Here is a 20,131-nt window from a genome sequence, read left to right on the forward strand (position 1 = left end):
GAGATAGTGCTGAACTGTGAAAAGTGAAGATTATATACTGCATATGAAGAGGTAGAGGGTCTCTCATCCATGCCAAGTATATGTTAATCGTCCAGAAAACTGACCCCTCTAGTTACTCATTCCTTGTATAATTTTTGCTAAAGTAATAAAATATTTTACAAGTGAATACCTAGCTGGAAAGCATTTATTTCTATTTACAAAAAAACAAAAGCTCTCACACATTAAACAGTTTGAAAATCCTCAGCCAACAAATACAGCAGAAGACTGAATTTTAAAAACATGTAACACATGCAACACAAAAACTCAGAAGGGTAAAAATCATATAGTTCCTAACAGAAGGGAGAATCTTTCAAAGGCTATGCACTCATCATTCGAGGTGCGATACTCATCGACATCAGTTCCTGGAAGAGAAGTTTGCATGCGTACGGCATTCTCACCAGAGAAATCTGGAAAAGAGGATTAACAAATATTAGCAAAAATATTTATTTTTCAATATTTATATGTCACCCTTTAATTTATAATTTCTAGGGCAGCTCTCACAATTAAAGCAGCAAATACAGTAAATGTTAAAATCCACAGAAAGCAACAGAAATTGAGTGACAAATACTAGCAGACCTGATAAAGCCATAAATTAAAACCAGCTTCAGTGACATGCTGGAAAGCATGGGCAAATAAAAAAGTATTTACCTGGTGCTGGAATGACCAAGTCAGCACCAGGCAAGCATTCCTTGTGACCAGGTTCTCTCTGTCCAGGAAGGGCTGCAAGTAGCACACCTGGCTTAGCTGGTATAAGGCACTGCATGCCATAGATTCCACTTGGACTTCCAGAGAGTACCAGAGCTATCAGCAGCCACAAACTGCAAGCCTGATCCTTTAGGGGAACACAAACCCATTTCTAAGAGGCTGAACACTATATTCTGCTATCAGAAGCTCCATCTTGCCTCAACTGGGTTTCAGTTGATTGGCCCTCAACTACTCGCTACTGATACGAAACACCAATTCAACAGCTCCATTGCTTTACCTGAATCTGTTGTGAAGTATAGCTGGATGTCACCAGCCATGAGTGAGGAAGCTGTTGTCCTCCAGATGTTGGACTACAACTCCCATCATCTCTGGCCTTGGCCATGCTGGCTGGGAATGATAGGAATTGGGAGTCCAACTTATACAAATTTTGTTCAATAAAATGGAGCTTGGAGCTCCCTATCTACTGACATCGGACAGGCACCTTTGTTGTGCTCTTTTTGGTGCCTGCTTAAAACATTTTTGTTTAGGCAAGCCTATTCCAACATGTAGATGTTGACATGTTCATTGCTTTAAACTTACTAATAATTTTAATTATCTTTTCAATGTTTTAAATTACTTGTTTTTAACGATTTTATTGATAGTTTTACTATTGTTGGTAATATTGTTAGAGGTTTTATTACAACAAAGCAGTATATAAATTTTGTTAATTAAACAAAAGTCTGGGGGGCCCGATGACTCTCTACCCCTGCATTAAGCAAACCTACCCAAATAAGTGTATCACAAACAAGGAAATATCAAAGCTAGGTTTTAAAACCTAACTGAGCATTTTAAGTGATAGTAATACTTTTTAATGTGTATAGCACTTTAGGGTCTTGAAAGTAAATGTTGACTGCTATTATTTTCCTTATACTGAAGATAGGTCTGTGACGGAGATGGTGACTTGCCCAAGGCCACCAGAGAGTTCATGGCTGCAGCAAGATTAAGCATCCTGCACATACTGGATTCACAGGGCATTATCTTAACCCCTACACTATGCAAGTTACATGATGCCTTAAAGCTAAGTGTAAGGCAATCAGCGTAAGGGAATCATACGGAACAGCGTAGTGAATAATGGGTGAGCAGGTAGCACACAGCAGACAATAGTCACTTGGGAAAGGTTTTGGCAGAAGCAATAGATTTTGCAGAGGATTTTAAACAGAAAGCACCATGGCAGGAAGCCTGACAGTGGGACTGAGATGGGAACCCAAAGGGTAAGAGAGGATCAACTAGCGCTGTATGCAGGCTCTAAGGAGAGTAAGAAAAAAACAGGTAGCACTTGCTTCATCTCTTTACATACCTGTGTCTTATTACGGCAGCCCCTGCACTCATAGGTATGTGTCCTGGTGTTTGCTATTGCCATTAAGCCACACAGATTGCACACGTGAACCTGATAGGGGTCCGATGCTTCAAACAATCTCTCTCTTAAGAACTGGGCTGCACCATGAGCAATCTGACAGTCTCGTTCCATTTCTCCAAAACGAAGGCCACCATCACTGGGAATAAGAAAATAGGTTTGCTTACTTCCAAATGTTTCCAAACCAGAAGGCTACCAGCTAAGCTGGTTCACACACACAACCTGCCCTAAATATAATAAACTACTGGAGCAGAATCCAGGTTAACTGCAGAAAAACAAAACAAAAAAACATAGAAATTAAAAAATGAGGACAATTTTTGCAGAAAACACTAAAAAGTTCCTCCTTCATGCTATTTGTGCTACATGTGAATATTGCCAATACAGGATCTAGCATGAGAGAGAATCACTCTGCAGCCTAGTTGTACTTTCAAATTATGGCTGTGAGTAATGCCAAAATTCTGGATTACAGAAAAGCTGCAGAACCCACCTTCCTAAGCATCTCTGTTTTCACTTTTCTTTGCATTAAAGGCAATGTTCTAGCCCTTATGACTGTGAAGATATGCTTGAAAATCTGTGGAGGAAGCCTGGGGAAATCTCAGGCACCAGAGGCATTGTTGAGTAAGATTTCCAGGGATGTGGGGTGGGACTTTAGTGGCCTAGAGATCTCCTTTTTTGCCTATGACTAGCAAAAGGAAAATAAATAATGCAAAGGAGCAAAAACTGCAAAATTAAAAGAATGCTAAATAACTTAAGTATGCATGCATAATTTAGAGGTTGCAAAATTCAGCTTTTCTTGGCACAGTGTTTGCATTACTTTGGTGCAGACTTTTTTTATTGCAAAGTACAAGTCAGGGTACTAGCTTGCTTTACATGTCGGACAATTTAAGATGTACATATAAACGTTCTGTGTCCACAGAAGATGACGATAAACAGCCAATGGATACAAGGCCCGCTTCTATAAGCCTACCTCTGCCTATGTCATTTGGGGTACCTTGATAGTCTGAAAGAACCAGTCTTCTTACATTTTACAGAATATTTCATGCCTGACCACCTGCAAATGATTCATGCACATCACAGGCAACTGAGAAAATGCTTCTCTCATAAGCCTGCCATTTCATTCTAGGAATACATTGATTCAGATAGTTAACATATCCCTTCTCAAAACCATTTGGGGTGGATGGGTAAACATTTTTTTTAAAAGGCAAGCATTCCAAATAGATCCTTTGTTCTCCAGAGAGCATTTATATGCACATGTATTTCTTACCGAGATCGACCTTCCATAGGTTGTCTATTAAGGATCTGAATCGGTCCTCTTGCACGGGAATGGATTTTATCATCTACCATGTGTTTTAACCGCTGATAGTAAGTAGGGCCGATAAAGATCTGTGATGTGATTTTGCGACCAGTGAAGCCATTGTACAAAACCTGGAGAAAAGGAAAAACTCAGTGAACACCAAATCATAAGCAGCACGCCAGCACAGAGAACAGGAACAATTGGGCTCCTACAACCGCTCTGACTATAACATACCTCATTTCCTCTCAGATGGTACCCATAGTCAGATAGCAAGTTAGAAATCTTTTGCACATTGACGGCATCATTGAAAGGTGTGGCATCGCCTATTTCTCCCTTATTTGCAGACACCTAAAAAGAGTGGAGAGGTGGTTTTACTGAGAAACACAAACATTTGCAAAATAATACAGAATAAGTACAGGGGCTCATAGGTTAACCACAAAATAAAAACTGCCCGATTGCAACAAATGATAAAGAGCAGGCAAGCTAACTAAATTGCAGCACAAAAACAGCCCATGGTGGATTCAAGCAAAGGACTCTTCTAGCCCAGCATCGCTCTCAAGGGGCATCTGGTTAGCCAGTGTTGAAGCAGACCAGCAGAACGAGACAGAGACACTATCCAAACAAGAAGCAACATGTTCTTACCTTCCCTTGCAGACATTCAATCAAGTGACCAATGGTCATACGGGAAGGGATGGCATGAGGATTGATGATTATATCAGGGGTGATACCTTCACAGGTGAAAGGCATATCCTAGACAGGAAAGGAAGTAACTATTTATGTATAGTATCTTTAATATATATACCATATATCTAATTTATATATATAATTTTGTTTATTACAGATTTGCTTGGTGTGAATCACCAAGTGCTTTAAGGATTCATGCTTCTTCAAAAGAAATATAGCCATCTATAAAATGACAGGGTAACGCCTAATCTTTATTTGTTAAATTTGTTATTTATTAAAGTTATATCCCGCCCTTCCTCCCAAAAGAACCCGGGGGGGGGGCAAATATACAAACAATAAAACAATTAAAGTCTCTAAAAACATCTAAAAACAATTCCAATACAGATGCAGACTGGGAAAGAAATCGAGCTGGTGAATAAAACTCCAAATATATTAATGTACTTTAGATTGCAATAAGTATTCAAACGCCTTTAAAAACCTTTTTTCTTACTTAGTATTTACATTTCCTTACACCAAGATTCAAAGAACCAATCTGCTTAGTCATTTAGAGAGCAATTTTCCTACTGCTATCTTTTTTTTAAAGATTACGTTTGAGAAGAGGTAGCACAATTCAAATCTGGCAGCTTCTCTCAGTACTTAACCACCAACAGCACCTAACTCTAGCATGGGGGGAGGGCTGTGATTTTCACTACGTTCATGGCAAGAAAGGCAAGGTTATATTTCCTTGTGTGCTGCAGTCCCAATAAAAATCAACCCCTACACCTGAAAATAAAAAATGAAGAAACACCACAACACTTCAGACTGCAAGCCCTGCCTACTTCAAGCACCGTGAACATGTTCACAAGTACTGAAAGCTTTTGCTTAGTCTGTTACCTTGACCTCTTTTTGGTACAGTGCAAGTCACCAAAGTTTTTAAGCAGGCTGTAAAAACGCTTTTGTTCTGAATTTCCCCTGCTATTTGTGTATTAATGATTCTGTTTTAATGTCCTCTGCTTTCATTGTAATTGTAAACAACACTCTCTGTGGGGTTGTCCTTGAATATGATCCAAACGTTTTCGTCTAGTTCAGAACTCTGCTTCCTGCCTCTTAAAAGTGACTTGTTGCAGGAAGCATATTAGATCCTCATTTTTCAACTGCACTGGCTTCCTGTGAATTTTGAAGAGCTCATTATACCCTTTGAAGCCACAAAATGGCCTAGGAATAACATCCCTGCTGCTGCGCCTCCTTCCTGACAAACGTTCCTGTCCCCAAAGGTTCTGAGCTATATAATACTCAGTGTAGGGGCTCCTCAATAGTGCCACAGTTACGAGACACTCTTCCCAGAGAGGCCCACAAAGCACTTCATTTGGCCACCTTTAGGCTGCTAGTTGAAGACCAACGTTTTGAAAATTATTATACATGTTGGAATGTATCATTGCTATTTTTTCATTGTTTTATAGTTAAGATTGCTTGACCACCACCTTGAGTACAGACGTTGGAAAGATAGTCAGTATATTTTAAACAACATAAAGGCTTGTGACTTCTTTCAAATACAGTTTCCTAAGCACGATTCTCTCTTGCATCACAAACAGAATTTGAGGCTTTTACCTCTTGCCTATACTGAATACCACAGGTACCTTTCTGACCATGTCTGCTGGCAAACTTATCTCCAATTTGTGGGATTCTCACAGAGCGCACCTGGAGATAAAGAAGACAAGTCAGTTACTCAAGAATGCTGGCTTTATCGTTACCAGTAAAATCACATGTACCTTCTACGCTTACCCTAATTTTACAAAACTTGTATCCTTCCTGGTTCAAGGTAACCATGACCTGATCAACAATGCCAGTTTCACTAGTCCGCAAGAAAGTGCTGCAATCTCTCTTGGTGTAATGGCGATTGGTGCTCTCCAGTTCATCTTCATTCTCGGGCAAAGTTACTGTCTTGCCAATGATGACATCATCTCCTGAGACACGCACACCGGGTGCGATCAACCCATCGTCGTCCAGTTTGTCATAGATGGCATGCCTCATCCCTGCGGAAAATAAATGGAAACCAGATCAGGCCTGCACAACTTGGAACCCACCAAGCTGAACACAACCATATCAGCCCACCGAAGGCTTAAGAACTCACCCACCCATTTTGGCTTCCTGCATGAGAACAATATACGGCTTATTGGCTGAATCACAAATAGTGAAAACCTGACCTAGATTCTCTGCTTTTCATATAAACCAGCAGAGTGGTTCTTGGGTTGTATTCAAGACCGCCACATTTTCTTAAGGTCACTGTGTGGAAGCCTTTAAATTCAAGGTCTTCTCTGCACTTGTCCTTCGTGGCCATGATCCAACAAGGCTAGATGAATTCATGGAAAAGAACCACGCCTACCACTGGGTGTTTGTCACTTCCATTGCAGCTACATTTGTTGCTGAACAGATATGCTAAGTTACATTTTTAACATTTAAATTAAAAAAAAAAAAGAGTTGTCTGTTTCACATGCAATACAAACCTCAAAGAAACCTTCCACCACACCAGTGTGATATGAACCCAGGTTAGCAAATTTAAAATTAATCTAATTGTAATAACGAGAGATAAACAAAAACCCAGTCATTTCTTTCCTTGCTAGAAAATGTGTGAGAAGAAAAAGGGACGTTAATTCTTTGTCAATTGAAATGAACAGTGCAAAGAATTAAACACTGAAGCCCTGTTAGTGTGCAGCAACCTTGCTGGCCCAGCCCTCAAGATGCCCTGCTGTGCAGGCTCTGTTCATTCTTACCTTGGCAAGTTTCACGAGTAGGCTTCTCAAATACTTCCTCTTGGTCAAATCCCTTCTTGGACTCTTGCTCTTTGTAAGAACGATAGAACACAGATCTGAAAGGAGAAAAATTGAAAAGGCCCTCAGTTCCAAACCCAAGAGCACTCTTCCAATTCAAGTGATGTTTCACATGGACATGATCCAGTGTGTGCCTCAGCAGAGACCAGAATGGGAATTAACAAGGAGTTAAACTGGGCTGCAGTATTCATATTAGGAGTCAGAAACTGGAAGCCCCTGGGCTAAATCCACCCCACAGTAAACCAAAGACTAAAGGTATGGAGAAAGTGGCATTTATGACAATAAAATTTATTGTTACTTGGTGTCTGGGGTGGGCAGAGGCTGCATCACTGGCCTACCATCCCTTACTGACTTCTCAAAGAGGATATTTTTAAAAAGCTAGCTGGAGACAAGGGTCCTACAAAGAACATAGTAAGACAAAGGCCCCTTTTGCATGCACCTGCAACAAGAGCCATGCCTGCCTGCTAAGAATTGTGAAGGCCAGATGCACTGGTAAAATTCAGTTTCCTCACAGTGAAGCAGCAAGTACATTTTTGACATAAACATTCTATAGAAAGATCTAGCTTACCTTGACATTTCCCCCTCACTCAATACTGCCTGAACAACAAGTCAAGGAGGTGAACATTACAACTTCACATACTTTTACTCTTTTGTTACCTGCCTAATACAGTGGTTTTTGAAATGTGATCTGGAACACTCTGGGCTTCTTCAGAAGTGTATGAGGGAAAAGCCACAGTAGCAGATAAGTTTTCCATGACAGACATCGTGTGTGCTGTTGCTGATTTACAGGAGAGAGTTGACTACTGTCTTCTGGGGGTTCTCTCTGTCTTAGCAATAAGGACCCAGAATAACAGACCCAGTCAGCAACCCACATGTACTGAGACTGCCTCTCAGAATATACCCTTGCTACATCTGCAACTTGGGGAGGGGGGGAGATTGGCAAGTGGTCCTTGGTAGGCCAGTGCAAAAAAATGTTTTCTGGAGATAGAAAGCTTGGAAGCCACTGTTCTTCTACAATTATACTTTCTTTGCAAGAAACTTCAGGTTAAAACTGGAGAAATAATTTGTTCTAAGAATTGCCATGTAGGAAGTTAACAGTTTAGTAGGCCAGACCTGAAAAAGCCTCTATCGACAGCAGAACGGTTCATGATGACAGAGTCCTCTTGATTATATCCAGTATATGAAGCTATGGCCACAATAGAGTTGATGCCTGTAAAAGATTATAGAACATGCCTCAGTCACCATACATATCTTCTGTATCTTCATATCTTGTATTGCTATATGTAATGCTTACTTGGCATTTCTATCATAAAATGTGCTACTTTCCACACACAGGAATGTCAGTACAGAACACAACATTGGGTCAAGCACATGGCAGTTATATTGAAGTGATTTTTTAAACATACCTAGCAACCCCTGGTGGAAAGTCCTGGCATTGTCACAAAATAGAACCTCTTCCTTTTGGTGCGGAACTAGCATTCCAGGCATAGATTTTGTTTGCAGCTACACTTTCCCCAGCTGCCTCTCAAACGTTCCCCAGCCCATCACCTCCAAATCCTGTTTCTGCTCACCACATCCAGAGCAAGTGACTGAACAACTATGTCTGTGTGCTCTTATGAGATGGTCCACTTTTGAGCCCAATAACCCATATTTTTGGTCTGATTAACAAGGAATTTGGTCTGGTTAACAAGGAAGGTTAGCTGGAATTCTAGAAGTACTTTGTATTTGCTAAAAGCTGAAAAACCACCAGCAACCTCTTGGTGGAATGCGATAAGGAAATGCACACCCGGCACAAGCAACAACTAATCCTCAGAAGACAGGCATGGACAAGATAAATAACCATGAGGAATGCTCCTAAGGAACACTGATACCAGTTGATATCATGGCTACGTGATAGTTGAATGCCAGAAGAGCACTCTGGCCCAACATGCATACTGGGTATCAAGCACACACCACATCTAGAGAACATGCCAAAAAATAGGCATTTTAGATATTCTGACTGTAGGTGAAGGTATAGATCTTGTGTCCAAACATAAGAACATAAGAACATAAGAAGAGCCTGCTGGATCAGGCCAGTGGCCCATCTAGTCCAGCATCCTGTTCTCACAGTGGCCAACCAGGTGCCTGGGAGAAGCCCACAAGCAGGACCCGAGTGCAAGAACACTCTCCCCTCCTGAGGCTTCCGGCAACTGGTTTTCAGAAGCATGCTGCCTCTGACTAGGGGGGCAGAGCACAGCCATCATGGCTAGTAGCCATTGATAGCCCTGTCCTCCATGAATTTGTCTAATCTTCTTTTAAAGCCGTCCAAGCTGGTGGCCATTACTGCATCTTGTGGGAGCAAATTCCATAGTTTAACTATGCGCTGAGTAAAGAAGTACTTCCTTTTGTCTGTCCTGAATCTTCCAACATTCTTTGAACGTCCACGAGTTCTAGTATTATGAGAGAGGGAGAAGAACTTTTCTCTATCCACTTTCTCAATGCCATGCATAATTTTATACACTTCTATCATGTCTCCTCTGACCCGCCTTTTCTCTAAACTAAAAAGCCCCAAATGCTCCAACCTTTCCTCGTAAGGGAGTCGCTCCATCCCCTTGATCATTCTGGTTGCCCTCTTCTGAACCTTTTCCAACTCTAGAATATCCTTTTTGAGATGAGGCGACCAGAACTGTACACAGTATTCCAAATGTGGCCGCACCATAGATTTATACAACGGCATTATGATATCAGCTGTTTTATTTTCAATACCTTTCCTAATTATCGCTAGCATGGAATTTGCCTTTTTCACAGCTGCCGCACACTGGGTCGACATTTTCATCGTGCTGTCCACTACAACCCCGAGGTCTCTCTCCTGGTCGGTCACCGCCAGTTCAGACCCCATGAGCGTATATGTGAAATTAAGATTTTTTGCTCCAATATGCATAATTTTACACTTGTTTATATTGAATTGCATTTGCCATTTTTCTGCCCATTCACTCAGTTTGGAGAGGTCTTTTTGGAGCTCTTCGCAATCCCTTTTTGTTTTAACAACCCTGAACAATTTAGTGTCATCAGCAAACTTGGCCACTTCACTGCTCACTCCTAATTCTAGGTCATTAATGAACAAGTTGAAAAGTACAGGTCCCAATACCGATCCTTGAGGGACTCCACTTTCTACAGCCCTCCATTGGGAGAACTGTCCGTTTATTCCTACTCTCTGCTTTCTGCTTCTTAACCAATTTCTTATCCACAAGAGGACCTCTCCTCTTATTCCATGACTGCTAAGCTTCCTCAGAAGCCTTTGGTGAGGTACCTTGTCAAACGCTTTTTGAAAGTCTAAGTACACTATGTCCACTGGATCACCTCTATCTATATGCTTGTTGACACTCTCAAAGAATTCTAATAGGTTACTGAGACAGGACTTTCCTTTGCAGAAGCCATGCTGGCTCTGCTTCAGCAAGGCTTGTTCTTCTATGTGCTTAGTTAATCTAGCTTTAATAATACTTTCTACCAGTTTTCAGGGACAGAAGTTAAGCTAACTGGCCTGTAATTTCCGGGATCCCCTCTGGATCCCTTTTTGAAGATTGGCGTTACATTTGCCACTTTCCAGTCCTCAGGCACGGAGGAGGACCTGAGGGACAAGTTACATATTTTAGTTAGCAGATCAGCAATTTCACATTTGAGTTCTTTGAGAACTCTCGGGTGGATGCCATCCGGGCCCGGTGATTTGTCAGTTTTTATATTGTCCATTAAGCTTAGAACTTCCTCTCTCGTTACCACTATTTGTCTCAGTTCCTCAGAATCCCTTCCTGCAAATGTTAGTTCAGGTTCAGGGATCTGCCCTATATCTTCCACTGTGAAGACAGATGCAAAGAATTCATTTAGCTTCTCTGCAATCTCCTTATCGTTCTTTAGGACACCTTTGACTCCCTTATCATCCAAGGGTCCAATTGTCTCCCTAGATGGTCTCCTGCTTTGAATGTATTTATAGAATTTTTTGTTGTTGGTTTTTATGTTCTTAGCAATGTGCTCCTCAAATTCTTTTTTAGCATCCCTTATTGTCTTCTTGCATTTCTTTTGCCAGAGTTTGTGTTCTTTTTTTATTTTCTTCATTTGGACAAGACTTCCATTTTTTGAAGGAAGACTTTTTGCCTCTGAGAGCTTCCTTGACTTTGCTCGTTAACCATGCTGGCATCTTCTTGGCCCTGGCGGTACCTTTTCTGATCTGCGGTATGCACTCCAGTTGAGCTTCTAATATAGTGTTTTTAAACAACTTCCAAGCATTTTCGAGTGATGTGACCCTCTGGACTTTGTTTTTCAGCTTTTCAGACTGACATGAAAGTATTGGAAAGTATTGGAAACATGTTGAGAAGCTTGGGGGGGGGATACCAACTCTTTGCAACACATTTCCTGAAGAACCATCCAGTCACACTGTGATTAGGCCCACAACCTGTGCATCGGGCCCCACAATCGCCAATCCAAAACTAAAGAGGTCCTGACAGAGAGGTGTGCATGCCAATAGATCTGTTTTCAGGCCACTTTAGGAGGTAGGGACTGAGGTGGTGGCTTATTTCTCAAAGTGGCCCTCCTGGTGATCATGGTTACTTCATTTCAGAAGCAGTAAACAGAACCTCGTAAGCATACCTGCTGGCAACTCTCTGAATCTCAGGTATTCCATAGAGCGTGTGGTCACAAGAGGCTTCTGAGGATAATATAGCACATGGGCAAGTGTATCCATCCGAACATGAAAGTTGGTGATATAAACTCCCATAGCCTGTTTGCCCATAGCAGACTGGTATGTATTCCTAGGAGACTATCAAGGTAGAAGAACAATGTTAGGAAGAAAAAATCATTGTAAGTTTTTAAATATGCACAAGCAAACATTACATCCTCAGCGACAGTCCAGTTATAAAGTTTTTATGTTGACCATAAAACATTCTACAAACCTGGTTGTGATCTGGAAATGGGATAATAGATGCACAAACTCCTAGGATCATGGATGGGTGAATCTCGCAGTGGGTGTAAGTTGAACAGTATGCAACGCCTTTCTCCTGCAAGTCATCTGGAGTCATGGCCAGCATGACGGTCTCCTCTTCTAGGGTGTCAATGTATTCTACGACACCACTGGCTACCAGATCCTGCCAACTAAACAAAATGCCCCAATTATTTTAGGTCCAGAAATCTGGTTTTATGTCAACCAGGTATTGTCAATTTGCAGCTGGTTAACTTACTGTTGTTTACAATTGATGCAAATGCTTCAGTGCTCCCAGAACAAATTGGACAGATAGTGGCGAATGCTAGATGCTGAGAATCTACATAATTTAGTTTTATAAAAACATTGAAAGGGAAGGAGAGATTGTGCATACATCATAACATGCATAAAGCATACACTGGTAAGACTATACATAATTTGCCACTTCTCTTCATCAGTTGTATTTAGGCGTGTAAGTTTTTTTTACATCTGTCTTACAGGTTACAAAGAGCAATCACCTATTTGAAAGGGAGGCGCACTGAATCCTCACAAACACGTGCATGCCTGCTGCTGTGAGAATCTGTGGGCTGGGCCACTAATCCAACCGTGCTGTCAGAGGACCAGGGCAGGGCATCTCAGATGCTCTCCTAAAACCAACCAGAGAATACACAAAGGGGAGGTGCCGCTGTATCCTGAAGTTCAGATAGGTTTCCTGACTCTTTGCAACTTCAGCCGTTAGCATGCAGCAGCTGCAACCCTGATTCCTCTGCTGCTAAGGAGAAGTCTGTCTCTGCCTGGTGCAAAATCCTCTTCCTCCCTAGAACCCTTCATTCCCACCCTCTTTCCAGGTGCCCTGCACCACCACCATCCTCAGCTCATGTTCTGAAAACTACTCGTGTAGCCTGAGAATTCTCCCCATGAAGCTAATCTGTCCACTGTAGGTAAATCAAACAGCAAGCAGGGCATCAGCACAACAGCAGCCATCCTGAATCCATTTCCCCTGTACTTGGGTTTTCCAGTGAGCCATGAATGCAAACATTTCATGCTAATGTAACCAGAAAAGGAGAAAGAAAATGGAACAAAAAACGCTGCCTTATACCAGGTCACACTTTTTGTCCCTTGAGCCCAGCAGCCTGTGTGCAGCAGCTCTCCAGGATCTTGGACAGAACAAGGTCTGTTCCCTCACTGGGTCCTTTTAACTGACAGGGCCATAGATTGAACCCCAGATCTTCTGCATGCAAAGCATGTGTTCTGTCACTAAGCTATGAAACCCTCCCATGAGGAAGCAGGGGGATAAACCTTCTCAAACAAAGCCACCAGTTTTACTCATCTAGCAAGTGGCTTGCATGTTTTTTCTGTGTTGTTTTTTGTCCGCAGGCACGGCCTGAGAAAGTGAGAGTTATTGTATGGGTTCCTTATAGCCTCTCTGAATAAGCTTTGTGGCACTGATTTCTCTATGAAACCTACCCTACCTGTCCTAGAAGTCCCAGATAAACCCCAACACCGAAAGAGTTTTTCGAAAGTAGAGAACAGATGCAGCTAAACAGTATAAATGGTATAGACTAAGAGTGTCTTTAGTGGATTTATCCCTGGAGTATCTGGATAAGGGACTGGTCATCCCAGAAAAAGAGCTCCAGAAATACTTTTGAGGTACTTAGTTTGCTTATAAACACAGTTATTATTGAATCAGTAAACTTTCAATTGCTTGGCTGTAACAAAGTTGGTGTGCTGTGTCCCAGCTGTTGTTTTAGATAAGAACAAAAGTGGTTAACGCAGCTTATGACAAAATGAAGGATCACTGGTATAGGCCAGGGCTAGCCTTACCTCCTGACCTTTCCACTGGTCTGAGATGCAAACACTACATCAACACAATTCCCTACTTGCCAGCCCCCTCCTCTGCTGCACACCTGGTCAGCCTCCTCTGCCATGAACACAGGGGAAGCAGCTCTTAAGATGGTGGCAGGAACTGCTCTAAGATATGCCGCCTTGAGAAAGTAGTAATCTGGCTATCCCATTTGAGACACTCTAGGAGCCTTGCACTCAACGGACATGGCCAATGGCATCCTGCAAAGATGTTTTGCTGCTGTTGTGAGACATAAGCTTTTCAGGTTAGACCTGTGGCAAAATGGTTAGGGATGAAAGTGTTTGCTACCCCTAATATCACTCTCTTAAACCAGGGCTCTTCAGCCTATTGTAACTAGACTCAGGGCTAGGCTGACCTTGGCTTAGACAACCAATGCCAATGCTATTTTGAAGATCTTGCCCATTTACACATAATACTGTAGCACACAATTGTCCCCATCAGAAGCACTCATCTGGTGATGCAAATAACCCTTTCAGTTTGTATCACATCAAATTGCCTCCTCTGCTATGAAGAGTACCTTCTCACTAATACTGATGGAGAAGTATGAGTCATGTACACATTCCCTTACGACAACGGGAACAAAAACTCTTTGTGAAGTTTCCTACCTGTAGTTGTTATATTCACGCTCTTTCAGCTGGTCAATATGCCTCTTCTTTAGCAGAAGCTTTTGTTTCTCCACTATTAGAAGTGGGCGGCAAATCCTACCAGCATCAGTATAAATGCGGATTTCTCGCTCCCTGATATCCCTGATCATGGACACCTATATGAATAAGCACCACTCTCAGAAACAATGGTCTCAACGGCAAACATTTAGCATAGCCTACTCCATCCTGACGCCCTCCAGATGCTTTTAACTGCAACTCCAATCAGCGTCAGCCAGATTGGCCTACGATTAGGGATGATGGAAGTTGTGGTCTAAAACATTTAGAGGGCACCATGTTGGGAAGAACTGATTTACGGCATACAAAAGGAAGTGCTTGAGTTGGCCATTTTAATTTTTACATAAATTCAGCAAGCCAAAATCAATCTCTGTAACAGTGTCTACCCCAAATACCGTACAAGTCAATGAATATTCCAGTTACTTCATTCCACCTTGTACAGCCAGAATCACAACCCAGTGTATACCTCTGACACAATGATGTCCATCTGACGCCGCAGTTTCCTTAGTGTGTTCATAAGCTGTTCCGGGTCCTTGTGTATCCCAACCCAACAACCGTTCACAAAGATCTTTGTAGCACTTCAGAAAAAAAAGAAAAGTGTTATGAGAATGTTATCCTAGACTGAATCATGTGGAAGCTACCAAAAGTGAACCTTCTTTTTATACTTACTCTGCAATGGCTGCTGGAGAGATTTCTTCTAGGTTTTCCATACTCCATTCTTCTAAAAATTCCAGAATTGGGGATGGCTGAGACCCCACAGAGATATATGCCATTAGTGCTAGGTTTTTCACAAGCCCCACAGCGTGACCCTAAGAACACACAGAATTGATTGTTTTTCACATCAGCATCTTTTTGTGACCATGCACAGGCTTCATGAGATTCCAAAGGCACAAAAGTTGTGGCAATGATCTAAATGAAAGCTTTAAACCTTTATGGACATGATCCCATCAACCTTTCTGATGAGCACATAAAACATTGTAGCACACAGGTATGCCAGAAGAGCTAAAACATTGAGGCTTGTTCCAGGATATGCACTCAATTCACATACAGTACTATCCAAACCTATTTGGCGTCATTGTCACCTTCCATAAACTAAGTCTATGCACCAAAGCCTGCCTAGCACTCCACTGCACACTGCAGGAGAAGACTAAACACGACACTGCCTTGGTAGGAGGCAGACCACTGGTCCATCTAGCACAGTATTGTCAATAGTGACTGGCAGCAGCTCTTGTTTTCAGACGGGATATTCAGAGCCTTATCTAGAGATGCCAGAGATTGAACCTGGGACCTTCTGCACACAAAGCATGTGTTCTACAACCAAGCATGATAGTGACAGACAAGATGTCTCAGGGGAGCTTGTCTACCATTACTGATGATCTTATGGAAGTATCCCGAAAAGCTTCTGAGAAACTCATTTCCCTAAACCACCGGTTTTCCAATTATCAAATTTCATTATGATTTCTGAAAATGAAACAAGCTAACACTGCAGAAAGAAAACGACACAGATGCAAAATACAGAAGCACACACATATACTGTATACTTTGTTTTCATCCTATCTCTGCATTACCTCTGGAGTTTCAGCAGGACACACCATTCCCCACAAGGTGTTGTGCAGTTGCCTGGGCTTTGCCAGTTTACCATCTCGACCAATAGGGGAATTCAAGCGACGTAAGTGGGAAAGTGTAGATGCAAAGGTGAGGCGGTTCAATACCTTTGAGATATGCAAAAAAGTACATTTTCTAGGCTTCCTCATGAGATCTGTAAATCTAGATCTTATCAATATTATCAAGGACTAAATATTCATTCACTTAAGGTAAATATTATTGTGCAGTTAATGTACATTCCAGTACAGCATTTATTATAACTTGAGGATAACCATTTACGAAAGTAACAGAGTTTCAATTCAGGCCTATTTAATGGCCAGTTAAGCAAGTATGGATCTGATTGATCCCTTGGATGGAACATCTTTAGGAGCAGAATGGAAGAGAGATTTTGAAAATGTCACTATTTAAAAGGACCCCACCCCCCCAAAAAAGAGTTCAATTCTCAATTATATTAGCTTTTTACTGTTTTATATTTGGGCTGGTGTATATTTATTATTGCTGGTTTTATTTAAACAGGAGATTTTGTACTGTATTCTATTTCAGTAGTTCCCAACCTTTTCTCCCACCCCCACGGACCGCTTGAAAACTGCTGAGGGTCTTGGCAGACCACTTAATGATTTTTCTGTCTATTGTAGCAATTGTAAAGCTCTGTGCTAGATGCTGTACAATTCCTAATTGTAATTTTACACATATGCCACAGACCATCTGAATGAAACTCACGGACCACAGTTTAGAAACCCTTGTTCTATTTTATTATAGTTGGAATTGTATTTTTATCTTTTAGTGTTAGCTGCCTTCCGTCAGTTTACTCATAAAAGTGACCTATAAATATTTTAAACAAAAGACAAGATTCATTCTACAGTCCTATTGTGATTGCAAACATTAAAGGAAAATTCTGAGCAAATTCCCTGCACATCATTAGAATAATCAAAATGAACTATTGTTCAGCATCATCAGCCTGGTAGCCTCAACACTATTATGAGACAAACTTCATTCTAATTTTTGACACGGGTAGTCTGTGCACAGAGTGGATGGCTGAAATTCCACTCGTGGGAAAACATATAAGCAGCCTGTGCCATATCAAAAAGCCAGGTGAAACACCTTGTCTGAAATGCTGCCTACGTGATAGCCCATCATTATCCCTGCAGTATGCCTATCCTGTGTCCCTAGATTCTGTACCCCTTCTTGGATTTTTTGTTGCAGTTACTGTTCATTTTTATTTTCCTATTGTTAGACCAGGAAGGGACAGGATTTTCAGTCAGGCTCTTACCTCTTAAACCTAGTTGTATAGACATCCTTACTTTGGCAAGACAGGAAATGAGGTTTTTATTCTTTAGTTTCATTTTAATCATTAAGCCCCCATCTGAGATATAAAAACAGTCGCTTTTTACTTTAGAAATTAGGAATCTTTTGAATCCCAAATGAGACCTTTTTTCCCTGCCCAGGGACCACCACCACCTCCCCACCACCACCACTGTCTATGCTGAAGTATTCACACATCCACCACAGTGAACCTCAGTCTTGCAAAAATATGGACAAATACTACTCTCCCTTTTTTTTCATTCTAAACTCTGTCATCCCAGTCTTTCAGAGGACTCAGCCAGTCTTTGCCCTCACTCTTTCCCCATCTTCTGTTTGCAAGGCCAATCAGGTCCCTCTTTTGGGGGGAGGGGGATGATCTGGTCCTTCTTTTCCCTTCCTGTGTTTTTTTCCCCTGGGCTCTCACGCTCATTCTCATATTCCCATTCCTCATTACCTATTGTTGTTGTTATATGCCTTCGAGTCGGTTACAACTTATAGGCATCCATTTTTGCTCACTTGCAGAAATGGAAGGGTTACTCTCAGCCCATCTTGTAGCAGTGCCCCAAAACCTCCTTATTGTTTCCTTTTAATTCCTAAATTCAAGGGGAAGAAGGACCAAAAAACTTCAAACAGGACAGATTCCAGTGAGACCATCAAAATATTCTGATCAAATTAGATGGTTTAAATAGAAATTTAAACACACAACTTCATGAGACTGACTGATCACTTACTTGAGATACTCCTGCTCTGGCCTGGTGAGCTTTCTTCTGGTCTCCCCAGTTCCCAGTAGCTAATGAGTATTTCAACCCATCTGATATAATCCTGGTTTTAATTGCCAGCTCCAAGTTAAAATCCTTCCCTCTGTCAATAAATTTCTGTGCATATATTCTAACTTCTTTCAGCAGGTTCTTAAACATTCTGTTGAATAAGTAATAAAAATATAGTTGTCGTGAGACAAGAGCAGCTTTCCCTCTTTCCCCATAAAACGTCTTGGAAAAAGTACCAACATGAAAAGGAGAAAACGTAGGCACTGGGACAAGAACTCTCAACCCAGTGTGAGGGCTGGCTCTTTTAAGCCCCTCCACCACAGATAGAAAGCATCAAACAAAGTGAACTGAGCCACATCTTTGTGAACACAGTATCATGCTGATCACCCAACAGGTCTGCTCAGCGCCTGGATGAGAGACTGTTCAGGTGGAAAGAAGGGGTGAGGATTCAATCAGGTAGCCCAGGACGTGTTCAAATTGATTACTTGAGGGTATCGTCTGAAGGCACACAAGAACACCACTAAAGCTAAGCCGCAGGTCTGTTCAGAGCCTGGATGGGAGACTGTTTAGGAACCACAAGTATGTTGCCTTGGGTTCCAGGATGGAAGAAGAGTGGGATAAATGCAAGGAAATAAAAGATGATAAAGCCAAGGTTATTAGATACTGAGAGGAAGATCTGTGAGCTTGAGAGTTTATTGAGCACAAAACTATTAAGTCCTGCACCACCACTAGAGAGAACTCCAAAGAATCAGAAGAGTTCATATCCTTTCTCGTACATTAAAATAAACGTAAATTAACACAAAATAGTTTAGGCAACCTGCTGGATTTCTGGCAACCCCGCCTCCCCCTCAACTCCCTGTACAACACCTCATGCTACTCAGAAAGGTCCTTGAGAGAGATGTGGGGGGAGGTGAGCTACCAGGGGGTTGGGGATTCCCCCCTCCCCGATTTCTTAACAGAGCGTTTAAATACGGGCACTGCTCAGAACGCAAGCTAGCACTGTCAGTGATAAGTGACTATAAGAACTTATTGCACTCACCCTCTGAACAAGAAAGCAAGCAATGGCCCTGCAAGGTCAAGCCGTTTGTTGCCATAGTGATCTCTGTCATCCAGCTCCCTTCGCCCTAAAGCAGCCAGCAGTAACCTATGAACCATGTACCTAACAAAAAATAGACAGGTTGTTTAGCAGCAGTGGGACATTTAAATTTCTAGGACATAACATAAATATGCATCTGTGAAATATCCCAAATGAAGGAAATCTGCCCAGCCATTCCCACCCTGGGAGGAAAAGCAGACTTTTTTGAGCATAAGGCTGCCATCACTCTCCATGAAATGCTGGTTCTACCAAAGTGTCATCCCAGTCACAACTTTCATCTCTGAAGGACCACTGCAGCCTCTGTTCCTGTCCCTCAGCATGACTGGCAACCTACTTCAGCCACTTAATTAACTCTTGGATTATTGCATTTCCCAGGAAAACATGTCAACCCCCCAGGTCTACTAGCCTCACCCTTGGCAGCAGATGTAGGAAAATTCTCACCTACAGCTTAGTCAGAGCAACTTACTCTTCCAAGCTTATCAGCCACATGCTAAGAAAAAAAATCATTTGGAGTGGGATGACGGCATTTCTGGCTGCATGACTGAAACTTTTCTGCTGCCCCCCACCTATATACATTCCCTGTGACATATAAAAAGGTAAAGGTGTCCCCGCACTTGTAGTGCGAGTCGTTTCCGACTCTTAGGGTGACATCTTGCAGCATTTACTAGGCAGACCATATATATGGGGTGGGATTGCCAGTTCCGTCCCCGGCCTTTCTGTACCCCCCAGCATATGCCGGGTACTCATTTTACCGACCACAGATGGATGGAAGGCTGAGTGGACCTCGACCCCTTTTACCGGAGATTCGACTTCCTCCTTCCGTTGGAATCAAACTCCGTCCGTGAGCAGAGCTTCGGCTGCATTACCGCCGCTTACCACTCTGCACCACGGAGGATCTTTCTCTGTGACATATAGCAACTATTTATACTAGTGTTCCACCCCCACATCTGCTCCAGAGGGTTGGGAGA

At 42.0% G+C, this 20,131-nt stretch overlaps 2 protein-coding genes across 2 annotated transcripts in view; one reads left to right on the forward strand and one right to left on the reverse strand.

Annotated features, from left to right (window-relative positions):
• IGFBP7 (insulin like growth factor binding protein 7) overlaps positions 1–166 on the forward strand; it is a 30,818-nt gene extending 30,652 nt beyond the window's left edge. Inside the window, exon 5 of the mRNA XM_061635145.1 lies at positions 1–166. Coding sequence (XP_061491129.1) covers positions 1–20 — 20 coding nt within the window. The 3' untranslated portion in view covers positions 21–166.
• POLR2B (RNA polymerase II subunit B) overlaps positions 167–20,131 on the reverse strand; it is a 27,883-nt gene continuing 7,918 nt past the window's right edge. The window contains exons 9-25 of the mRNA XM_061635141.1: positions 19,107–19,226; positions 18,032–18,218; positions 15,962–16,105; positions 15,063–15,202; positions 14,860–14,971; positions 14,340–14,494; positions 11,845–12,043; positions 11,543–11,711; positions 8,036–8,132; positions 6,866–6,960; positions 5,877–6,127; positions 5,703–5,792; positions 4,074–4,181; positions 3,666–3,779; positions 3,402–3,562; positions 2,081–2,276; positions 167–446 (exon numbers count right to left, since the gene is read on the reverse strand). Of these exons, the coding sequence (XP_061491125.1) occupies positions 357–446; positions 2,081–2,276; positions 3,402–3,562; positions 3,666–3,779; positions 4,074–4,181; positions 5,703–5,792; positions 5,877–6,127; positions 6,866–6,960; positions 8,036–8,132; positions 11,543–11,711; positions 11,845–12,043; positions 14,340–14,494; positions 14,860–14,971; positions 15,063–15,202; positions 15,962–16,105; positions 18,032–18,218; positions 19,107–19,226 (2,428 nt within the window). The 3' untranslated portion in view covers positions 167–356. The remainder of the gene's footprint in view (positions 447–2,080; positions 2,277–3,401; positions 3,563–3,665; positions 3,780–4,073; positions 4,182–5,702; positions 5,793–5,876; positions 6,128–6,865; positions 6,961–8,035; positions 8,133–11,542; positions 11,712–11,844; positions 12,044–14,339; positions 14,495–14,859; positions 14,972–15,062; positions 15,203–15,961; positions 16,106–18,031; positions 18,219–19,106; positions 19,227–20,131) is intronic.

This window comes from Rhineura floridana, chromosome 1 (genome assembly GCF_030035675.1).
Source record: "Rhineura floridana isolate rRhiFlo1 chromosome 1, rRhiFlo1.hap2, whole genome shotgun sequence".
Classification (NCBI taxonomy): Eukaryota; Metazoa; Chordata; class Lepidosauria; order Squamata; family Rhineuridae; genus Rhineura; species Rhineura floridana.